The sequence below is a fragment of the Mesoplodon mirus genome (assembly GCF_964341445.2).
Source record: "Mesoplodon mirus genome assembly, chromosome: 12".
In the NCBI taxonomy this organism is placed as follows: Eukaryota; Metazoa; Chordata; class Mammalia; order Artiodactyla; family Ziphiidae; genus Mesoplodon; species Mesoplodon mirus.
The window spans coordinates 65,446,415-65,468,843 of record NC_138988.1 but is presented as its reverse complement, the minus strand read 5'-3'; the positions used below and the strand labels follow the sequence as shown (position 1 = coordinate 65,468,843).

Sequence of the window (22,429 nt, the reverse complement as noted above, 5' to 3'; positions counted from 1 at the left end):
ATAAAAATGTACTGGGGATGGCTAAATCACCTTATTGTTATGTCATAATTCCCAGTGAAGAAATTTTGGGGACTTATAGAGACTGGATACTAAGACATTTGTGTTTTTCCCTAATTTAATTAATGTGTTTGCCTGAGCACTTTCTCTTTTTTTCCCTATGATAGTTTGGTATTATTTAGCACAAAGTACTGAAAAGTGTTAGTAATATAGTTAAATTGTGCAAATACTTTATTTTTAGTGTATGACTTCTTTTTTCCTATAATTATTGAGATAAAAATATAACTATATTTTGTTCCTGTCAAGATACATTCAGTTCAGCATATTTCATAGAAGTCATTTAACTTAGGGAATTCATAGAGAATTCTATCATTACTGCAATAATGAAGAATTAATCAAAAGGAAAAGATCCTAAGACATTAGAAGAAATCATTATTACTCATATTACATTATGAGGTTAAAAATGAAACCCTAGGTGAATTGAGAAATCACTGGGATAGGCATTCTGAAGGGTAATTTTCTGCAGTACAGAATAACCATGAACCTCAGTGCACGGTAACCTGGTCCACAGCAATTAAAGGTGGGGATCAATTAGCCAGGACATACTGCTGCTGTAGAGCAAGCAGGGATGGCAGTGAGCAGTGACCATCCTGGTGAAGAACATCATGAGTCAAAAAATCAAAAACAAACCATGCTGGACACAGTATGAGAAGGACAGCAGGCACCTGGTCTTTATGTTTGGTGATTCACACTCTTACGTACTTGGTGATACCATAGGAACCACTCAGCTTTCAGTTATCATTCACTTCTCAGAGAGTAAAAGCAATATTGACACATCTGTCATAACCCCGAAAATATTTGCAATTTCAAAAAGAATAGAGATAGTGTAGGAATACAACTTTATCATGTGTCAGCCAAGTATATTTATGATTGTGCATCTGTTTGTTGACCACTTCCCTGATGTGGAAGCCTGGTCTCCCATTCAAGGGCAGAAAATCTTGAAAAAAACATAACCATTAAAAATATATATGTAACCCAATCTACAAGAAAGAAAGAGGAACTGTGAGTGTCAGAAATGAAGAGGGAGCTCCAGGTGGGAAAGTTAAGAAGAAGTTTAAGCTCTGGGGGAACACAGGTATGTCAGAACCCAGGTGACAGGAGCCAGGAGCTTAGAGTTTAGCTTTCACTACATAATGAGTCAGAGCTGTGGATAAATCCTTTGTGTGCATCCAGGAGCCTAGAAGACCACATGGCCATGAAGCATGTGATAGAGATAGACATAAATCCTCCCACCATCTTTAATCTACACTCTTGGGTGGTAATATAGTCATCCATGAGAAAATGGGTCCTAAACCTGTGAAAGTTGAAGATGTGGGGACCTGCCTCCCTGTAAGTTCAGGAATATGAAGGTGATGAAATAAAAACGGAAACTGGTCCAGAATCAGTGAAATACCTGGGTCCCCCATTAGGGCAGACGTGAAATGTATTGTAGGCATGGTTTCCCAACCCAGGGTTTCTCAGATACCTACAGAAATCATCACTGAAATTACCCTGACTGAAGAGGAGCTCAAAATCAAAACTAAAAAGCCATCAAATTAGTAAAGAACATCATGGGGCAGAGGCATGAAAGAGAGCCAACAGATACAAGAAACAGGGGATTTAGCCAAGAGACATTATAGAAATATCTGGAATGAATTTATAAATATAATAAAGTGTTGAAATAGCTAAAAGGAATTATGGATACCATAAAGAAGATTTGATAAAGAACCAAACTGAATTTCTAGAAGTTAAAAATAATGTGATTAAAATATAAAATTCAATGGCCATGTTAAATGTATTAATATACTGCTGAAGAAAAATGTGTTAACCATCAGGCTTATATGTGGAAACTATCCAGAATGCAGCATAAAGAGATAAAAAATATGACAGGGAATTTTATAGAAATGGAGGATGGATTCAGAAGACCCAACATATATTTAATCAAAGCTCCAAAGAAGAGATTAGATATAATGGGAGAGAGGCAATATTTGAAGTAATTCCTGGAGGATTTTCTGGAAATGAAGGAAGATATGTATTCTCAGAATGAAGGACTACACCAAGCCCCCAAAAAGGATACATAAAAAGAAGTCCATGCTCAGACACATCATAGTGGAATTACAGAATGTCATGGAGAAAAATCTTAAATGCTAAGCAAATGTGAAGATGGATGATCTAAGTTATGACGTTTACATTGACAGCAGTAACAGAAGTCAGAGCAAATGGGCAGTCCTCAAAATGCTGGGAAATAATAACTATTACCTTAGAATTCTATGTCCAAGTAAACTGTCATTCAGGATGAGAACAAAATAAAAACATTTTCAGACAAAGCCCAAGACAGGAAGTTCTGAAAAAACTACCAGAGCATTTACTTCAGCAAGAAGGAAACTAAATCCAGAAGAAAGGAGTGAAATTCAGGAACCAAGGATGATGAAACAATATTAGCCTCCTCTTTAATTTACAGCAATTAAATTTTTTTTCATGAAATTATGAAAACTTTATTTTCTAATATGAGTAATTTAATGAAAAATCTGTTATTTGTTTCATTTTGCTGTACATAAATATAAGTAGCTAAAAATGTTGATAAGTTTGAGTAAAATACAGAGTATACAGTGCATGACATATTACAACACCTTGAAGAATTTTTGATGTCTTACGCTAGTACTTGTGTTAAGATGCTAAGGAAAAGCAACATATAAAACATCATATTTACTACTGTGTGGGCTGAATAAAAATGTGTAGGAGAAATATTGTAAGGCAATGTACCAAAAATGTAAAAGAAAAAATTTCTTTGGTGGCATCATGATGTTTTTTCTTTTACTTAATACCTGTCAAAATTCTACAAGGGACATGTATTATTTTAACAATAAAAAACTTCAGAATACTTAAAAATATAGATATATTATCTTACTAAATTATGAATTTCACTAAATAAACACTATGTTTATAATTTTGCAGGCAAACCTCGCCTCACCATCTTCTACAGTATCTGAGAGTCAGCTGGTACGTATCCTCTTACTAGACATATATCTGGTACTTTAGAAAATTCTGATCTTTTAAGACAGTTTTATATGAACAAATGTGAGCTGAGAACAAATTGACTGTATATAAGTTTATTTGCTTACTTGTCTAGTAAAAGTTCACTGGTTCTTTACTAAAGCTCCATGTGGTTGTTTTGCAAGTCACAGACATACATAAAAACATATATAGAACTTATTTGACAGTAACTTGCATCCTAGCAGTGGTGTTAGAATAGAATGGGCAAGGCCAGAAGGAAGATGCCAATGGAGGTTAGAGACAAGGACTCACTTCCGGATGGGAGAGATCAGAAAAGGGTTCAAGGACAAGGTAACCTTTGATCATGTAGAGTAGGTTCTGGACTTGAGGAAGTGAGATATTTCAGACAGGAAGATTATCATGTGGATGATCTAGACCAGGGATGAACAATAGAAATATAGTGTGAACCTCAAATACAAGCCACATTTGTAATTTAAAATTTTCTAAGAGGCATGTTAAAAAAGTAAAAAGAAACAGGTCACATTAATTTCAATAATACATTTTATTTATATACATATTATCATTTCAATATATAATCAGTATAAAATTGAGATTATTTTACATTCTTTTTTTGGGGGGTAAGTAAAGTCTTTGAAATCTGCTATGTATTTTACATTTACAGCATACCTCAATTCAGGCTAGCCACATTTCAAGGACCCAGCAAGGGGGCTGGTGGCTACTGTGTAGGACAACACAGATGTAGGCTCTAGAATCTGTTATTTATAGATAAAAATTTGATTAAGTAGGAAAATTACTTCTTCTAACAGTGTTTTGTGTTATTGTTACAGTGATGAGCAAATTGGAACCATGATATGTTACCTAGATATTACTAAATATTTTCTTTATTATCTTTTAATTTTTATTGTTTATAATTGTAAACTCCTTCAGTAAAAATGAATGAAAATATCTAGTAAAGCACTGTGAGACATTAAGAAGACAAAATCAGTTTAATACTGACTTTCCCCCCATTTTAAGCAATTATTTCTGTGCCCTACATCCATTCTGTGTCCTACATCCATTCTGTGTCCTACATCCATCTTGTCATTATCATGCCAAAATGACAATGATATTTTTATTTGTAGTGCTGGAGAATCATAAAAAGTGTAGTTTGACTCTTAATATAGCATGATTGAAGCAAATGGCTTAGGCATGTTGGTGTTTATACATTCAGTGTGTATATGGGGTGTGTTTGCATGTGTGTGCATGTGTGTGTGTGAAGTGTTATTTTAGTGTCAGTTGATTTAGAATAGTGGCCGGCAGTATAGGATAGTTGAAAGAATGCTGGAACGGGGTCAGGAGACCCATCTTTTACTTCCTGCTCTGACGCTAACTACTGGGCTGACAGTGGAGAAGTCAAGAATCTGGGAGACTGGGTTTCAATCTTCTAAATGAACAACGAGACCATTCAATTACACTCTGTCCAAGACTCTCTAAGGCAGTGAGTCCATGGTTACTAGCTCAGGGGAGTGAAGGAGTTGCCATGGAAACAAGAGGTACAATAACATTGTGAAGTTGAAGTTTCCCAGTTTAGATATGGAACTATTGTTACAACTATTTTAATATTTAAAATAATGATATATGTACTTGTTTCTTGAGAATAATGTGTGAAAATTAAGAAATATTTTGTATACTCAACATAGATACAACAGATTTTAGATGTTGAATGTGTGTGTGTATATATATATTATCAGACAGACATATACATATATATATATATATAGATAAATATCAGTTCTTGACAATATTTTAAGAAACTATTTCAAAGAAGCAAATATATATAATGATTTCATAAATTAAGACATAATATAAATGACCCATTGTAAATGTAATAAGTGAACTTTTTTGGCCAATCAAATAATTCTATGTATTTGATGTTTGTGTTCTGAGAAAAATACAAAGTGTTGCTTTGACTGACTTTGATGATAATTTTTTTTTTTTATAAAGGTGTCACATTTTATTTATTTATTTATTATCTTTGGCTATGTTGGGTCTTCATTTCTGTGCGAGGACTTTCTCTAGTTGCGGCGAGTGGGGTCCACTCTTCATCGCGGTGCGCAGGCCTCTCACTGTTGCGGCCTCTTTTGTTGTGGAGCACAGGCTCCACACGCGCAGGCTCAGTAGTTGTGGCTCACGGGTCCAGTTGATCCGTGGCATGTGGGATCTTCCCAGACCAGGGCCCGAACCCATGTCCCCTGCATTGGCAGGCAGACTCTCAACCACTGCGCAACCAGGGAAGCCCCTGATGATAATTTTTCTGCATTTACTTTAGACCTTTTCTCTAGAGAGTTCAAGGAATTTCTTAACCAAGTTTTAAGTTAAGTTTTAATCCCAAAATTCACTTGAGATCTAGGTAGGTTTGTGAAGGGATTATTATCAAGCAGGCTATCACACACAAAAAGAACATCTCTTGGATGGATGTAGTTATTCAATTTAATCACTGTCTTCTACTTCATGATATTAACCCTGTATTTACATTCTGTGAATATAGAATAGAGTAGAAGTAATTGCATGCAAGGGATGCTATATGGATTTGCTTTTTTAAGGATTTATAATATTTTCACTCTTAAACATTGTAATTTATGAATGAATTATATTTTTATGAATGGATTTCTAATATTTGCCATCATGAACTCTCTTCAAGGTTAAGTTCTGAGTAATTTCAGTAAATAAGAATGCCTTTGAAAAACAAATATGTATATATACACACACAGTATGCGTGTGTGTTTATAACATATACTATACATATAGATGTCATATGACAGGTAATTCTGATAGCACACTCACACATATACATATTGCTTTTTGGTTATATGTGTGTGTACATGTGTATAGCACATAAAAACAAAATTTTGGGGAACACATGATAGATTATAGTTAAATTATGTAAGTAAATATTGTATGTTTTGCATAAAATAAGCAATTAATATTATTTGACTCCTATTTTAGGGGAGAAATGTAATAAATTGAAGTGAAAATAAATGTTGAATTGCTATGATAGCACAAGCTTAATAAAGAGGCCATTTTGCTTTTGAGCTTTGGCTTTTTAAGAATATATCGTTTTTTCATATTTTTTCTTTTTAACATGGCTTAGCTATTTGCTTGTTAACATTGCAACTGTACCCATTCAACACTGGAAGGAAAAAAAGAAATATGACCTTGCCCCTTACTCTTAAAATATTTCCAATGTTTACTCTGAAAACCAAATTATGTAGTATTAGGCTCAGAGAGAAGTGTTTTGGGGGTCCTTATGAAACTAGTTCACCATTTTGTGCCTCAGTTTCTCTTCTTCTATTAAACAGTAACGCAGTATATCAAAACTGGGAAGGACTTAGAGATGAGGATGTTTTAAATACACATCTAGAAAATGGAGGTTGGGACAACTGTGCTGTCAACCTGAAAGCGTTATTGTAAGGCTCACATATCATAAAATGTGAAGTTGCCAAAGTAGCCCTCTACATACGGGGTGGGGGTGTGTTATTATTGCATATAAAGTCTCTGAAATATTATCTCTGAGATTTAATGAGTGGCCATTTTTTACAGATAAAGAAACAGAGGGTCACAGAGTTTGAGTAGATCAACTAAGATCACAGTGTTCATGGTCATCTTTGTTCCGTGTGACTTTCAAAAGGAATCATTATTAATTTTAGATAATTCAAGGGGAATAAAAAAGGCTGATGAAGGAGTTGGGAAATAGGGAAGTGTGACTTCCACCAGGCACATGTGATCACTTTCTGAAGAGAAGGGGCTGAGTAGGATCAGTTAGGGTCCTGAGGCTTCACACCTGTGGATAGTGCATCCCCTGGCATCAGAAAGGGAACAAAAGGAAAGGAAGATCCTGGATCTAGGCTGAACCTTCACAAAGCTTTCCTAATTCCTGAGCTGACTTATCATAATATTAACAGAGGCTGGTGGGGTCTCTTTTCTCTGGGTAGGAAAACAGGTTGGGCTTTATAAGATGGGTAAGCACTGGTCTTCCTTGGCAATAGGTAAGGGAACCTGGTTTAGGAGATATTTGGCTTTTGCTTTTGAAATTTATGCCATTGCAAAATGCTCATTGTTGCCCAAGATGGAATACTGAATCTAGAGAGTACAAAACAATAGATTTAAAAAATAAACCACATGGTTATGTATAGGTAAAAGCAAAGTGGAGCTTACTGGAACACTGTACAGAAGAGGCGCTTAACCTTGCAGATACTTTGTTCCCAGTTCTGAAAGCCAACTGATGTGTCCTGTTTTAGTGGTGCATGACTGATCTTTCTAAGGGCCCTTGAGGTCTCTGTTGTTCAGAAAATGCAGCCCTGAAAGCTTTTGCATAGAACTAATGTCTTCTTCAAGCTTGAAGGCAGTTTGTCCTTGAATAATTTTCCTTGACACTACATGCTCAAGTGCTACAGCATTTATCATGTATGCCTCTTCAGGTCTGAGTCATGCTATTTTCTTTTAACTGTTGAAATATTTCAAACTGGCCAATCTGTGTTGTGTACATTCCAAAAAATATTTTTGGAGCTGTGAGCTGTGGTTTATAATTATTGAAATCCTGCATATGTTTATTTTAATACAGCTATCATAGTAATTATAAAATATATTTTTGGTAAAATCTCATCAGATAAATATTTTCCTGGGTAGTCTAGATCATTTGGTATCAATACTCTGTATTATAAGTGCAAAAACAGGAAAAAGGAAAGGTTTTTTTTTCCTTTCAAGTTCCTTTTATGATTTCTTTTTCTTTACATATTTCTGTCACGCATATGATCTCATTAGAGTCACACAATCATGTTGTGAGTTAGTATGGCATTAATTGTTATTTCCATTATTCTGATGGAAAAAACCCTGAAGTCTAGATATCTACCATGTGTCAACAGTTCCACACCTAATGGGTGGTATTAAAAACTGTCTGCCCCCTCCTCCCTAATCTTGGAAGCTTTGCTCTGTACTATAGTGTTTTGAAATTTGAGATGTTTCTTTGAGGGGGAAAAAAGAAGTGTAAGTATTTGCTTCAAGCATATAATATTTTTATTTAAAAAAAGAATTAGAGTTAATAAATTTTTATTAATTGTGAGTGAATCAGCTAAATAATTTAGAAAATATTGTTTTTGTCAACAGTCTTGACTAGGAGAATGTTTTTGAGTTTCTCTGAGCTTGTTGCCACAGAAATTCTAAAGAAAAAAAAATAACACTGGAGAATATAGACAAGACAGAAGCAAATGGCTAAAAGAAGCAGCAATGGTACTTTCACAACTCCTTGGATCCATCAAATTAGCGAGACTCACAGAATTTTCTATATGATGTGTTTTATTATTTTCTTGTTGTTTTTTTTTTTACACATCTTGTTTCTTCAAAAAGATAGAAATAAACCCTTGAAAACTGGGATCCTAATCTTTATTTCTTTCCTTTTCTTATCACATGACTCCAGAGCTTACTACCTCAGTCAAAGGCAATTAAAAACACCAGTTCACTAGTTGGAGTTAATTTATGAAAGACGTGGTTCTAAGAAGGCATTATCCATATAATGGATTCTCTAGGTCAGTGTTGACAGTTAGTTTTCAACTTTGGTCTCCAGCCAGAGGCAGTACCAACTTGTTGTCATAGAATTATGATTATAAGTTCCAAAGGACAGAAACAATATCTATTTTCACAGTGCTCGAGTAGCAATATTCAAGAATAAGTGTATACTTGATGAGTTATAAACACAAATGAATAGTGGGATCAGTGCCCCTCAGGCCATTAAAACCTGACCCCAGGCCCCGGGACTCCACATACTGTATCTCTTGGACTTCTTCTCCCTTAAGACTAATAATAGAGTTAGATGTGAGCTCCCAAGTTCCACCCACTCTTGAATTCTCCAAAGAAGGTGATATCATTTTCTTCCATGTTAAGACTTATTGCTTATCACTGCAATCAAACAGGGGGAAAAAGAAATGATTTTTTAAAAATAAAGAAAGTTAAAACCTTGCAAAGTCCTTAAAAATGTGGCCTCTGGTCCCTGGTCTTGACTTCCTGTATCATTGGAGATGATAACTTCGGCTTTCTACTCTTTCTTATCTCTGAGGGTGGAGCTCACAAACTCACATTCATTCTTCTGGTCCCCGAGGGGTGAAAGGCATGTAGATCTTCTATCTGGTGAAGTTCTTTCTTCCTGGTTATATTGTAATCAAAAAGTCAGTCCAGGAAAAATAAGGGGAGACCCATACTGGATCATAGCCAGCATATTGAGCTTCTGCCTGTCAATTAGTTTATTCATCCTTCAAATGTCTATTTAGCATCTATTAGGTTCCCAGCACAGTTCTAGGTTTTGGAGAGATAATAGTGAAGAAAACAATGATCTCTGGCCTCACAGATCTTAAATACATTCTAGTGGAGGAAGGAAGAAAATAAACATAAACTGAGCTCAGATTGTGTTAAGTACTATGGAAAAAAATAGGGTGAGTAAGAGGAGGTGGGGATTGATATTTTACATGGGTCATTAGGGAAAACCTGTCTGCTAATAAGGTGACATTTGAGCAGGGAGTTGAAGAATTGAAAGAGAGAGTCCTGGAAAGGGAGAAGAGAGTTCCAGACAACACAAAGAGCAAGTTCAAACTCCCAGAGTAGGGAACACAGTGTGTGCCAGAGTGGTGAGTGAGGGAGAGAGAGAGGGGCAGTAGCAGGAGACAAGATTGGAAAGGGAGAAGCTGGTTGGAGAGTGAAAGATTAGGTCATATGGAGTCTTGAAGGCATCACCCTGCAGGCTTTGTAACGGTTTGGGTTTTTACTCTAAGTGAGAAGATGAGGCATTAGAGTGCTTTGGCTGGAGTCCTGTGATGTGGATTGATTTACTCAGTGATTGTTCTGTGCTTAACTCACATGAATTGTGAGCCCTCTGAGTACAAGGGTTATGTCTTATTCATATGGGTAGACACTACAGTTCCTGACATAGAATAGATCTCACTTGGCAAAATGCCTGCAGAGAGCATCTGAAAGATGGTCTGATAGAGGAATGCTTCAGAGCTCCAAGACAATGGTTGCTTTGTCTTTAAGGCACTTCAAAAATGTCAAGAATACACACATATACATATATGTCATACATACATATATGTCAAGAATAACACATATGTATATATGCATAGCAACATACACACATATGTCATACACATGTCAAGAATATACACATATATGTGTATATATACATGCATACATATATGCATACATATATACATATATATGTATAGCAACATGTACATATATATGTATAACTGAATCACTTTTCTTTACACCTGAAATTAACACAACATTGTAAATCAACTATACTTCAGTTTTAAAAAAAAGACTTTATCAGTATTGTGCAAACTACTCTTCTCATCAAAGCAAATGGAGAACAGAGTTGTCCATGATTGTTGGGATCTAGCACTCTTGGAATTGTGTCAAGAAGAATATAAATAGGCAGACTCCCCATCCACTAAAAGCCCATATGTACTCCTGGCTCTAATGAGGTTCTCAGATTTTAAAACTTACAATAACAGAATCACAGTATTCTGTTATCAGAATCACAGTATTCTGGTTCCAGTTAAAAATAAAACATCTGCCTACCCATTTCTGCAATGATAATGTTTTTTTTCTGAAGGTGGGGGAAATATTTTACTAGCAAGAATGAAAGATTAACTTTTTTTTGTTTTTTCAAAATATAGCTCCAAAAGAGGGGGGAAAAGTCTTACATCCACCGTAAATCAATTCTCAGGAGATTCATCACAATACATTGAAATTTACTATTTGGAGAACCTTCTTGTTGTTCTTTCTGTGCTCTTTTTGCTGGCTATGGGAGTCATTACCTGTTTTTATTTCTTCATGTAGGCTGGAACGAAAGTTATGGTGTCGCTTTCCCTGGCATTGTAAGAATGACATTTGTTTGTATCACTCACGAATCTAGCTGGATCTATCGATTCTTTAGCAGCTAAAACATGAAGGAAGGGCCTCCTCGGGTTAGTTTGGTTGTCATATTGCTGGCAATGATCATCTTAGAGTAGCTCACCTTTTTAGAGTCTTCTCACTTGTTAATCCAATTTCCTTTGTTTTTGTTTGGATGCAGACTTAGCAAATTAGGTTTGCCAGAAGTAGCAAACCAGTCTACTTGGAGTCTGAAGATACCAGGTGACTATGAGCAAGGATGCAGCATAGATTAGGAATTGATAAAGGACAGTCTGTTCTAAGCCTTATGCAGTAACTTTGTGTGATGTTGTTCTTGAGGAGGCAGGAATGTAAGTAATCAAATGTGCCATTATTCATTATTAAAGGACCTAATCATGCAGGAGGATTAGGATCCTTTAGTAGATGGTCCAGACAGGTTGAATGGATTTTCCCAAGGTCATAGAGTCTATTAACACTATTGCAAAAATCAAAATCTATGTCCTTGTACTTTCCCCCCACCAATATCATGCTGCTTCTTGGGACTGGATTTTATACCAAGTCCAGAGAAATATCAGTATAAATTTTGATGTCTGGTTGTGCAAACTACAGAATCCTTTAGGAGGCTGACTGTAGTGTTTGTGCCCTGCTTAAGGTAAGAAAACCTGGATTTACTAAGACTAGTGAAAAGAAAAGTAAAATGACATGTGATGAGTTAACCATGGCCTAAGTCATGAATGTGGCAGTTGGCAGTGGAAATAAAACAGAAGCAATGGATTTAGAAGGAATCAAAAACATAAAAATACTAGGACTTTGTTAGTGATTGCCCAGAGGACGTTATAGAGAGGTGGGTGTTTAAAAATCATGTTAAGTTTCTCTCTATGCTATTTCTCTCCATCTCTATCTCTGGAGTAGGCATCAGAGTAATTAAAATCCTGGGTTTATGACCAGACTAGACCTGGATTAAACCTCGACTTGTTCACATATTAACTGTGTGGCTTTGGCATGTGACTGAGTCTAAGTCTGTCACAGGGTTGTTGATAAGGAATTGATGAGATAATCAATTTAAAATATTGAATGTAGTGCCTGTAAGATATGGAATATGGGTCTATGGGATAACGATGATGTCATTATCTGCAATGAATCCTCAAGTGTTTTGAGCCTGGTTTCAAAGCATGTGGAATGGTATGAGCAAGGTGCAGAGGCTGCCATTAACAGGATTGATCAGTATACCATGGTTTATGGAGAGTACATGAGGTTCAGAATTGGGTCAACAAGGTTTGAGTTTCAATTTGACCAAAGGCCAAGACACAGTTAGGTGTGGAGGGTATGGTTAAAGGTTATAGGGCAGGAAGTGTGAACAATGTCAAAGGCAAACTATGTTTAGTCTTCCTTTGCCTGGAGTTGCCTTCCCTGTCCATGAAATGCTGGCTGGTAAGTGACAGCAAATTATGGTGCAGGAGAAAAAACAGGACTAAGGAAAGAGGTAAAGAATATAATGGAAGAATTGGAGCAATTGTACTGAGACCAAATAAGCAAACTAGAATGAGGAAAATTCAGAGATTTCAGGTAGACCAAAGCCTAGGAACACAAAGTCCAAGAAAAGAGCAGGTGGAAATAGAGGAAATAGGGAAAGAATCCTTGTTCAATTGCCAGACAACTATCAAATCCAGGAAATTCATAGCAACAAAAGACATCAAACCTGATAGAGAAATAAGCATGAAGCGTCAGTAACTGATTCTGATATTAAAGCTACTTGATATCCAGCGAACCAGAGGACTGTTTTTTCTGCATTCACCCTGGAGGATGATGATCCCAAGAGAGATGATCTGAGTGGAAGTTTCCAGGCCAGGATGACCCAAAACATCCACCTGCTAGCAATGCAGGAACCAGGGCATCAAGTTTCTCTGGCAGGAGGATTCTTACAGCATACCAAGTGCTTCTGGTCAGATTTCTTCCCTCTGCTTTCATCTTTTTGCTGGTGCCGTTAAGCTTAGTTTCTAAACTTCCATGTTGGTTTTAGAACCTGGTAAGCCCTGAGTACCAGAATTGTACTGATTTCCTGCTTCCCAAAGGAGCAGGAGAGAAGGTACATGAGTAGGAGCATCAGGAAGGAGAAATGAAACAGGAAGTCACGTGGAAAAGAGAGACAGGAAATCTGGACAGTTTCGGATCATGACCCGGGTATCAGTGTCTCCCTATGACAGGTGGTTGTAAAAATCAGCACCTGCTTGAGCTTTGTTCTCATGCTGAGTTCATTGGAGGATATTACTCTCATATGTATACTCAACTGTGTGACTTCACGCATAATTGGTTGTTACTTGCTCATCTTTTCCCCTGAAGAGAAATCAGAGTTTCTTAAGTGGTATATATTTCCCTGCCTGGGGAAGATAGAGATTTTTCTCAATCTTATTCCCCCAGTTGGCATAGATATGAAAGCCAGCTGGGAAAATATGGGTTGAAAAAAATATTGCAGAGTGGCATTTATTCAAGACTCAAAACATAACGGATGGCTTATAGGGCAGAGAGATAGATGTCCTCCCTTAAGGCTTAACTCGAGAGCATCATCACAGACTGAGGAGAGCTAATTTACTGTTTTCTGAAATGAAATGGGCTTGAGAAGAATGATTACAGCAAAATGCTCAAACAGAAAAAGCATCACAACTTTTTACTGAATTCTTGTTTGAGATGTTTTTTGGAAACTTATCAATCATTTTGTGGAATTTTACAGTGTAACAAGATTTTGGTGTTTGTGAAACATCATTTTGAAATTGCCCCAAACTAGATTCCTCTCTCTCTCTCTCATCAGACTGACATTGGGTACAAATCCACGAATCTGAAATGACTGGTCTATTCACTCAAACTCTTTTGATTGCAAGTTATAGAAGTCAACCTGAATTGGGAAAAAAAGAGGGAAATTTGTGTAAAAGAAAAGGAAAATCTTAGGGAACCTCAGAGAAGAAATTCAGCTGGGTCCCAGGAATGTTTTGGAATTCAATTCTGGAAAGCCCTCAAGTGTGTCTCTTCTCCATACACTTTGCTGTATTTTTCTTGATCTCATCAGATCTGCTTTTATGGCAGATTAAGTCTTTCCCATAGCTCCCAAATCCACATATTATAATTTCAGTCTCTCAGCATGGCCACAGAGCAGTTTAAAGCAGTGTTCCATATTCATGGAAAAGAACATCTGTGTGCTACCTAACCCCCATCCCCTTGAGTCAGAAAGCTACACTTGGTTTCATCATACACAGTCTGAACATGGCTTCTGGGATTTTAGGGTTTCCAGAAAAAGAAAGTTGTTTTGGGCTTTCTGGATTGTATTAGATTCGTCTATCCTGTCATGCCCCAAATGAGTATGCTGCCTAGCACCGTGGATGCTCTCAATAAATATTTGTCAAATGAAATATTTATTGACTAAATATGCTGGCAAGGATATAGGAACATGTTTGACTAGATAAATGAAGACGTTTTTGCATTTTGAACGTCATAGTAGATCTTAATGAGTTGATTGTGCTGTCACAGGTAACTAAAACTAAAGTTACATTAGTTAAAAATCATTTGATTTCTAGCTGTTTTTATGTATTTATAAAATCATTTTAAAATAAAAAAATTGCTGTGAGAACAAATGAATGACTTAATATACCTATGTATTCATTTTAATAGTATTTTTTCCTTTATTTTTTAAAAAATTTGATATTCATGAAGACGAAGCCTGGAGTAATTCGCCCCGTACCTATAAAATCCAAAATATTACTGAAAAAAGAGGAGGAAGTCTATGAACCCAACCCTTTCAGTAAATACCTGGAAGAGCACAGTGACTTCTTTTCTGAGCAGGTGAGTGTGCATATGAGAAAGTCTTTGATATTTGGATAAATAACTGTACAAAATATAGAGATGCCTCTATGAATATGGTGTGTGCAAGAAAATGTTTGTGATTGGAATATCCTTAGTAATAAAAAAGATCTATTTTTTTACATAATAAAACAATTCTTAAGTATTTTCAGGATGATATTTTGAAGTATTTAAATGCTTTTTCCTAAAATTTTTCTACCTAGTGCTGGTATTCTTTTGGGGACCAAGATGTTACTTCCTATAAAGACATCATGGAGTCACTGATTAAATGAGTCATAGAGGTGCTGCAGTCTTAGTTCTAAAATCCTGTTTCTTTTTGAAGCAATGCAATGCTTTAGGTTTGGTATATTAGTATATATGACAGAAGATCTATTGTTTGGATTCATATCAACATAATAGAGATGATGTGATACCCTAGATTGAGTGTTACTAGATAGGGAATAAGGGCTTAAGTTATTTTAAGGCATCATTGTTTTTTTGGTTTATATGCAAAAAAGGTATACTATCTTCTCCTTATGTATCCTATATGTTGAAGAAGGTATAATGGAAGGTTGTTGATGGTGCTTTATAAGATATTCAGGAAAAACATGAAAATACACATTTTTGCAATATAAAATTTCATAAATTATCTCAAAGGGAAACCTTACATCTTTATTTGTCTTCTTCAAATGCAACAAAGAGACATGGGTTATATATTTTATATCTCAAACATTATTACATGCTTCAGCAATGCAAGCAATCCAGAAATCTTTGTGGATACAACCAGGATAAGCAAGATCACCACCACATTTGGTAATCTATAATAGAATAGACTTGCAAAAGAACGTAAGGTGCTATACTCTTTTTAAAGTTCAGTTTGAAAATGATAACTAACAATATTCTTGAAAATAGAAATTATGGTCATATTTGTGAAACATAAGAAATATCTTGTCTCCTATTATACTAGCTCTATGACACTGAGCAGGGTATTTCATCTTGCCCAGTTTGTGTCTTAATGCATAAAATGAGGCATTCAGAAGAGGTACTTTTTAAGGATCCTTCAAATTCTAAAATCTGTGTTATTTAAAACCTAAGAACTGTGAGTAGGCTAAAAGCCTTGGAAAAGTTCATTCTAAATACTTTCTCATGCTTAGCTACAGTTTTTATTATAAAATGGAGATGATAATATTTTCTGCTTATTTATATACACTTTGTGAAGACAGGATTTCAATAAGTTAAGCATTTTTAGGAGACACTAATATCATTGAAAATGATAATTAGAGGCAATTATTCTCATTTTATAGAATAAAAGGGAGCCCTCAATTAATTAAATTAAATAGGGAAATCTTATTGATATATAAGGTGTGTTCACTAAATCTGCACATAAAAGAAATGGAAATTCCTGTTCAGAAAACATATTTCCATCATCAATGAAAATATTTATTAGATATCTATTGCTTATATGACACTGATATTTTAGAGGCTTAATGTGACATTTTAGACAGTATGGGATTATTATAAAAATTTATAAAAGTAATCTAGTATTATATGACAAAAATGCCAACAGTTAAAATAAATTTCACATATTATCCATGCAACATATTCTTCAAATATGATCTAATGCTATAAAATAAAAATTTTGTTCTTTTGTATTAGTATAATTTTAAATTTATGCATTTTACCTTAAACAAGATTCTTTGTAGAATGTCAAGTTAATCTACCTATAATTTATCACAATTTACTGTCCTCTGGAATGATAAACTCCATTTTCAGGTGTAGGAAATTCTTTTCATTAAAAGGAGTTGCCAGTTCTTTTCATAGCTTTTCCTGACTATAAAGCAAGTTTAAAGCTCTGTTTATGTACACCATAAACCTATGTATTTTCAGATAATTTGTAGAAAATTTGAGTTCTTCTGCAAGTATTTTGGTGGTGCATAGACTTATTATATTTTCTTTCAATCAGTTTATTCTTGTGTATATCCCAACTTCTGTGTCAGCAGACTGTCAGAATTGAAAGAAGTCTAGCAGAGAACTTAAAAGTGAATTCCAGACCTTCCCTGGTCTTATTCACTGACCTTGCAGGAGAGGAAAAATGAATATACTAGGAAACCGGGAAGCTGCATATACTATCAACTGGCCTCTATATGGAGCTATAACCACCACTTCATTGTAGCCAGAATCTACAATGGAGGCAGATACAAAAGACAGCTCACAAGCATAAATGCTGAAAGCTCCTTAAATAATGAATTGAGTAAAAAAAATTATGATCACAGCATGGCTACTTCATCAGAACTTAACTCAAATTCAGTTCTGGTCGCTATTGCATTCTCTTTTGCTGCTGCCACAGAATAAATTGAATGGTTCTAAACTCAGTTGATCTCACCACCCATCCATGTAATGGAAAATTCTTTAGCCCGACAGTTGAGCCAAACTGAAACAGCTCACATTCACTGATCTGCCCTGTCCTGGGGACAGTCCCACATGACAGGAGATGTTGGATAGGATTGCTGAGTCCATGAATTTCCCCTAGCAGCTTCACTGTCATAAAATATGATTTCAAAACTCTCTGTTATAAAAAGATACACACCAAAGATGATGAGACAAGACAAAAATGTATTTACTGTAGCATAAGAAGGTACAACCAGGCAGACTTTTGAACTTATAATGAACTGAAGAGTTGCCTGGAGATAGTCCCTGAGTACTAAAAGCAAAGTTTGAAACCAAATGCTGAATCAAGTAATTGAAACTTATTAATCAACAACTTTTACATCAAAATGGCATAGGCCAGGAAGCATCATTCTATTTATTTTTTAAATTTAACACCTTTACTGGAGTATTAATGCTTTACAATGGTGTGTTAGTTTCTGCTTTCTAACAAAGTGAATCAGATATATATATATATATATATATATATATATATATATATATATATCCCCATAACTCCTCTCTCTTGCATCTCCCCCCCACCCTCCCTATCCCACCACTCTAAGTGGTCACAAAACACTCAGCTGATCTCCCTGTGTTATGCCACTGCTTCTCACTAGCTATCTACTTTACATTTGGTAGTATATAAAACTCTATGCCACTTTCTCACTTCATCCCAGCTTACCCTTCCCCCTCCCCATGTCCTCAAGTCCATTCTCTACATCTGTGTCTTTATTCCTGTCCTGAACTTAGGTTCATCAGAACCATGATTTTTTATTTTGTATTGTTTTTTTAATTCCATAATATGTGCTAGCATGCAGTATTTGTTTTTCTATTTCTGACTTACTTCACTCTGTATGACAGACACTATGTCCATCCACCTCACTACAAATAACTCAATTTTGTTTCTTTTTATGGTTGAGTAATATTCCATTGCATACATGTACCACTTCTTTAACCATTCATCTGTTGATGGACACTTAGGTTGCTTCCATGTCCTGGCTATTGTAAATAGAGCTGCAATGAACATTGTGGTACATGACTCTTTTTGACTTATGGTTTTCTCAGGGTATATGCCCAGTAGTGGGATTGCTGGGTTGTATGGTAGTTCTATTTTTAGTTTTTTAAGGAACCTCCATACTGTTCTCCATAGTGGCTGTATCTATTTACATTCCCACCAACAGTGCAAGAGGGTCCCCTTTTCTCCACACCCTCTCCAGAACTTACTGTTTGTAGATTTTTTGATGATGGCCATTCTGACTGGTGTAAAGTGATGCCTCACTGTAGTTTTGATTTGCCTTTTTCTAATGATTAGTGATGTTGAGTATCTTTTAATGTGTTTGTTGGCAATCTGTATATCTTCTTTGGAGAAATGTCTATTTAGGTCTTCTGCCCATTTTTGGATTGGGTTGTTTGTTTTTTTGATATTGAGCTTCATGACCTGCTTGTAATTTGGGAGATTAATCCTTTGTCAGTTGCTTCATTTGCAAATATTTTCTCCCATTCTGAGGGTTATCTTTTGGTCTTGTTTATGGTTTCCTTTGCTGTGCAAAAGCTTTTGAGTTTCATTAGGTCCATTTGTTTATTTTTGTTTTTATTTCCATTTCTCTAGGAGATGGGTCAAAAAGGATCTTGCTGTGATTTATGTCATGGAGTGTTCTCCCTATGTTTTCCTCTAAGAGTTTTGTAGTGTCTGGCCTTACATTAAGCTCTTTAATCCATTTTGAGTTTATTTTTGTGTATGGTGTTAGGGAGTGTTGTAATTTCTTTCTTTTACATGTAGCTGTCCAGTTTTCCCAGCACCACTTATTGAAGAGGCTATCTTTTCTCCACTGTATATTCTTGCATCCTTTATCAAAATTAAGGTGACCATATGTGCATGGGTTTATCTCTGGGCTTTCTATCCTATTCCACTGATCTATATTTCTGTTTTTGTGCCAGTACCATACTGTCTTGATTACTATAGTTTTGTAGTATAGTCTGAAGTCAGGGAGCCTGATTCTTCCAGCTCTGTTTTTCTTTCTCAAGATCACTTTGTTTATTCGAGGTCTTTTGTGTTTCCATAGAAATTGTAAAATTTTTTGCTCTACTTCTGTGAAAAATGCCATTAGTAATTTGATAGGGATTGCATCAAATCTGTAGATTGCTTTGGGTAGTAGGGTCATTTTCACAATGTTGATTCTTCCAATCCAAGAAAATGGTATATTTCTCCATCTATTTGTATCATCTTTAATTTCTTTCATCAGTGTCTTATAATTTTCTGCATACAGGTCTTTTGTCTCCTTAGGTAAGTTTATTCCTAGGTATTATATTCTTTTTGTTGCAATGATAAACGGGAGTGTTTCCTTAATTTCTCTTTCAGATTTTTCATCATTAGTGTATAGGAATGTAAGAGGTTTCTGTGCATAAATTTTGTACCCTTCTACTTTGTCAAATTCATTGATTAGCTCTAGCAGTTTTCTTGTGACATCTTTAGGATTCTCTATGTATAGTATCATGTCATCTGCAAACAGTGACAACTTTATTTCTTCTTTTCTCATTTGTATTCCTTTTATTTCTTTTTCTTCTCTGATTGCAGTGGCTAAATCTTCCAAAACTATGTAGAATAATAGTGGTGAGGGTGGAAAACCTTGTCTTGTTCCTGATCTTAAAGGAAATGACTTCAGTTTTTCACCATTGAGAATGATGTTGGCTGTGGCTTTGTCACATATGTCAATATATAGCTTTAATTATGTTGAGATAAGTTTCCTCTCTGCCTACTTTCTGGAGGAGTTTTATCATAATTCAGTGTTGAATTGTGTAGAAAGCTTTTACTGCATCTATTGAGATGATCATATGATTCTCCTCCTTCAATTTGTTAATATGGTTTATTCCATTGATTGATTTGTGTATATTGAAAAATCCTTGCATTTCTGAGATAAAGCCCACTTGACCATGGTGTATGATCCTTTTAATGTGCTGTTGGATTCTCTTTGCTAGTATTTTGTTGAGGATTTTTACATCTATGTTCATCAGTGATATTGGCCTGTAGTTTTCTTTCTTTGTGACATCTTCATCTGGTTTTGGTATTAGGGTGATGGTGGTCTCATAGAATGAGTTTAGGAGCATTCCTCCCTCTGCTATATTTTGGAAGAGTTTGAGAAGGATAGGTGTTAACTCTTTCCTAATGTTTGATAGAATTCACCTGTGAAGTGATCTGGTCCTGGGCTTTTGTTTGTTGGAAGATTTTTAATCACAGTTTCTATTTCAGTGCTTGTGGTTGGTCTGTTTCTATTTTCTATCTTTTCCAGGTTCAGTCTCAGAAGGATGTGCTTTTCTAAGAATTTGTCCATTTCTTCCAGGTTGTCCATTTTATTGACATATGGTGGCTTGTAGTAATCTCTCATGATCTGCATTTGCACTGCATTTGCATCTGCACTGTATTTCTGCAGTGTCAGTTGTTACTTCTCCTTTTTCATTTCTAATTCTATTGATTTGAGTCTTCTACCTTTTTTTCTTGATGAGTCTAGCTAATGGTTTATCAATTTGGATTATCTTCTCAATGAACCAGATTTTAGTTTTATTGATTTTTTGCTATTGTTTCCTTCATTTCATTTTCATTTATTTCTCATCTGATCTTTGTGGTTTCTTTCCTTCTGCTAACTCTGGGGTATTTTTGCTCTTCTTTCTCTAATTGCTTTAGGTGTAGGGTTAAGTTGTTTATTTGAGATGTTTCTTGTTTCTTGAGGTAGGATTGTATTGCTATAAACTTCCTCTTAGAACTGCTTTTGCTGCATCCCATAGGTTTTGGGTCATCATGTTTTCATTGTCATTTGTTTCTAGGTATTTTTTGATTTCCTCTTTGATTTCTTCAGTGATCTCTTGGTTATTAAGTATTATATTTTTTAGCCTCCACGTCTTTGTATTTTTTACAGATTTTTTCCTGTAATTGATAAGTAGTCTCATAGCCTTGTGGTAAGAAAAGATAGTTGATACAATTTCAATTTTCTTAAATTTACCAAGGCTTTATTTGTGACACAAGATATGATCTATCCTGGAGAATGTTCCATGAGCACTTGAGAAGAAAGTGTATTCTGTTGTTTTTGGATGGAATGCCCTATAAATATCAATTGAGTCCATCTTGTTTAATGTATCATTTAAAGCTTGTGTTTCCTTCTTTATTTTCATTTTGGATGATCTGTCCATTGGTGAAAGAGGAGTGTTAAAGTCCCCTACTATAATTGTGTTACTGTGGAATTCCCATTTTGGCTGTTAGAATTTGCCTGTGTATTGAGGTGTTCCTATGTTGGGTGCATAAATATTTAGAATTGTTATACCTTCTTCTAGGATTGATCCCTTGATCATTATATGGTGTTGTTCTTTGTCTCTTGTAATAGTCTTTGTTTTAAAGTCTATTTTGTCTGATCTGAGAATTGCTACTCTAGCTTTCTTTTGATTTCCATTTGCATAGAATATCTTTTTCCATCCCCTAACTTTCAGTCTGTATGTGTCCCTAGGTCTGAAGTGGGTGTCTTGTAGACAGCATATATATGGGTCTTGTTTTGTATCCATTCAGCCAGTCTATGTCTTTTGGTTGGAACATTTAATCCATTTACATTTAAGGTAATTATCGATATGTATGTTCCTATTACCATTTTCTTAATTGTTTTTGGTTTGTTCTTGTAGGTCTTTTCCTTCTCTTGTGTTTCCTGACTAGAGAAGTTCCTTTAGCATTTGTTGTAAAGTTGGTTTGGTGGGGCTGAATTCTCTTAGCTTTTGCTTGTCTGTAAATGTTTTAATTTCTCTGTCAAATCTCAATGAGGTTCTTGCTGGGTAGAGTATTCTTTGTTGTAGGGTTTTACCTTTCATCACATGTCCTGCCACTCCCTTCTGGCTTGCAGAGTTTCTGCTGATTCCCTTGTATGTTATTTGTTTTTTTTCCCTTGCTGCTTTTAATATTTTTTCTTTATATTGAATTTTTTATAGTTTGATTAATATGTGTCTTGGCATGTTTCTCCTTGGATTTTTCCTGTACAGGACTCTCTGCACTTCCTGGACTTGATTGACTATTTCCTTTCCAATATTAGGGAAGTTTTCAACTCTAATCTCTTCAAATATTTTCTCAGTCCCTTTCTTTTTCTCTTCTTTTTTTGGGACCCCTATTATTTGAATGTTGGTGCATTTAATGTTGTCCCAGATGTCTCTAAGACCGTCCCCAATTCTTTTC

General features: G+C 35.4%; 1 protein-coding gene across 1 annotated transcript in view; it reads left to right on the top strand.

Moving 5' to 3' along the window:
- The window catches only part of MLIP (muscular LMNA interacting protein), a gene marked incomplete at both ends in the record, with an annotated part of 291,349 nt that overhangs the window by 184,651 nt on the left and 84,269 nt on the right, over positions 1–22,429 (top strand). The window contains 2 exons of the mRNA XM_082637722.1: positions 2,992–3,036; positions 14,674–14,802. Coding sequence (XP_082493848.1) covers positions 2,992–3,036; positions 14,674–14,802 — 174 coding nt within the window. The remainder of the gene's footprint in view (positions 1–2,991; positions 3,037–14,673; positions 14,803–22,429) is intronic.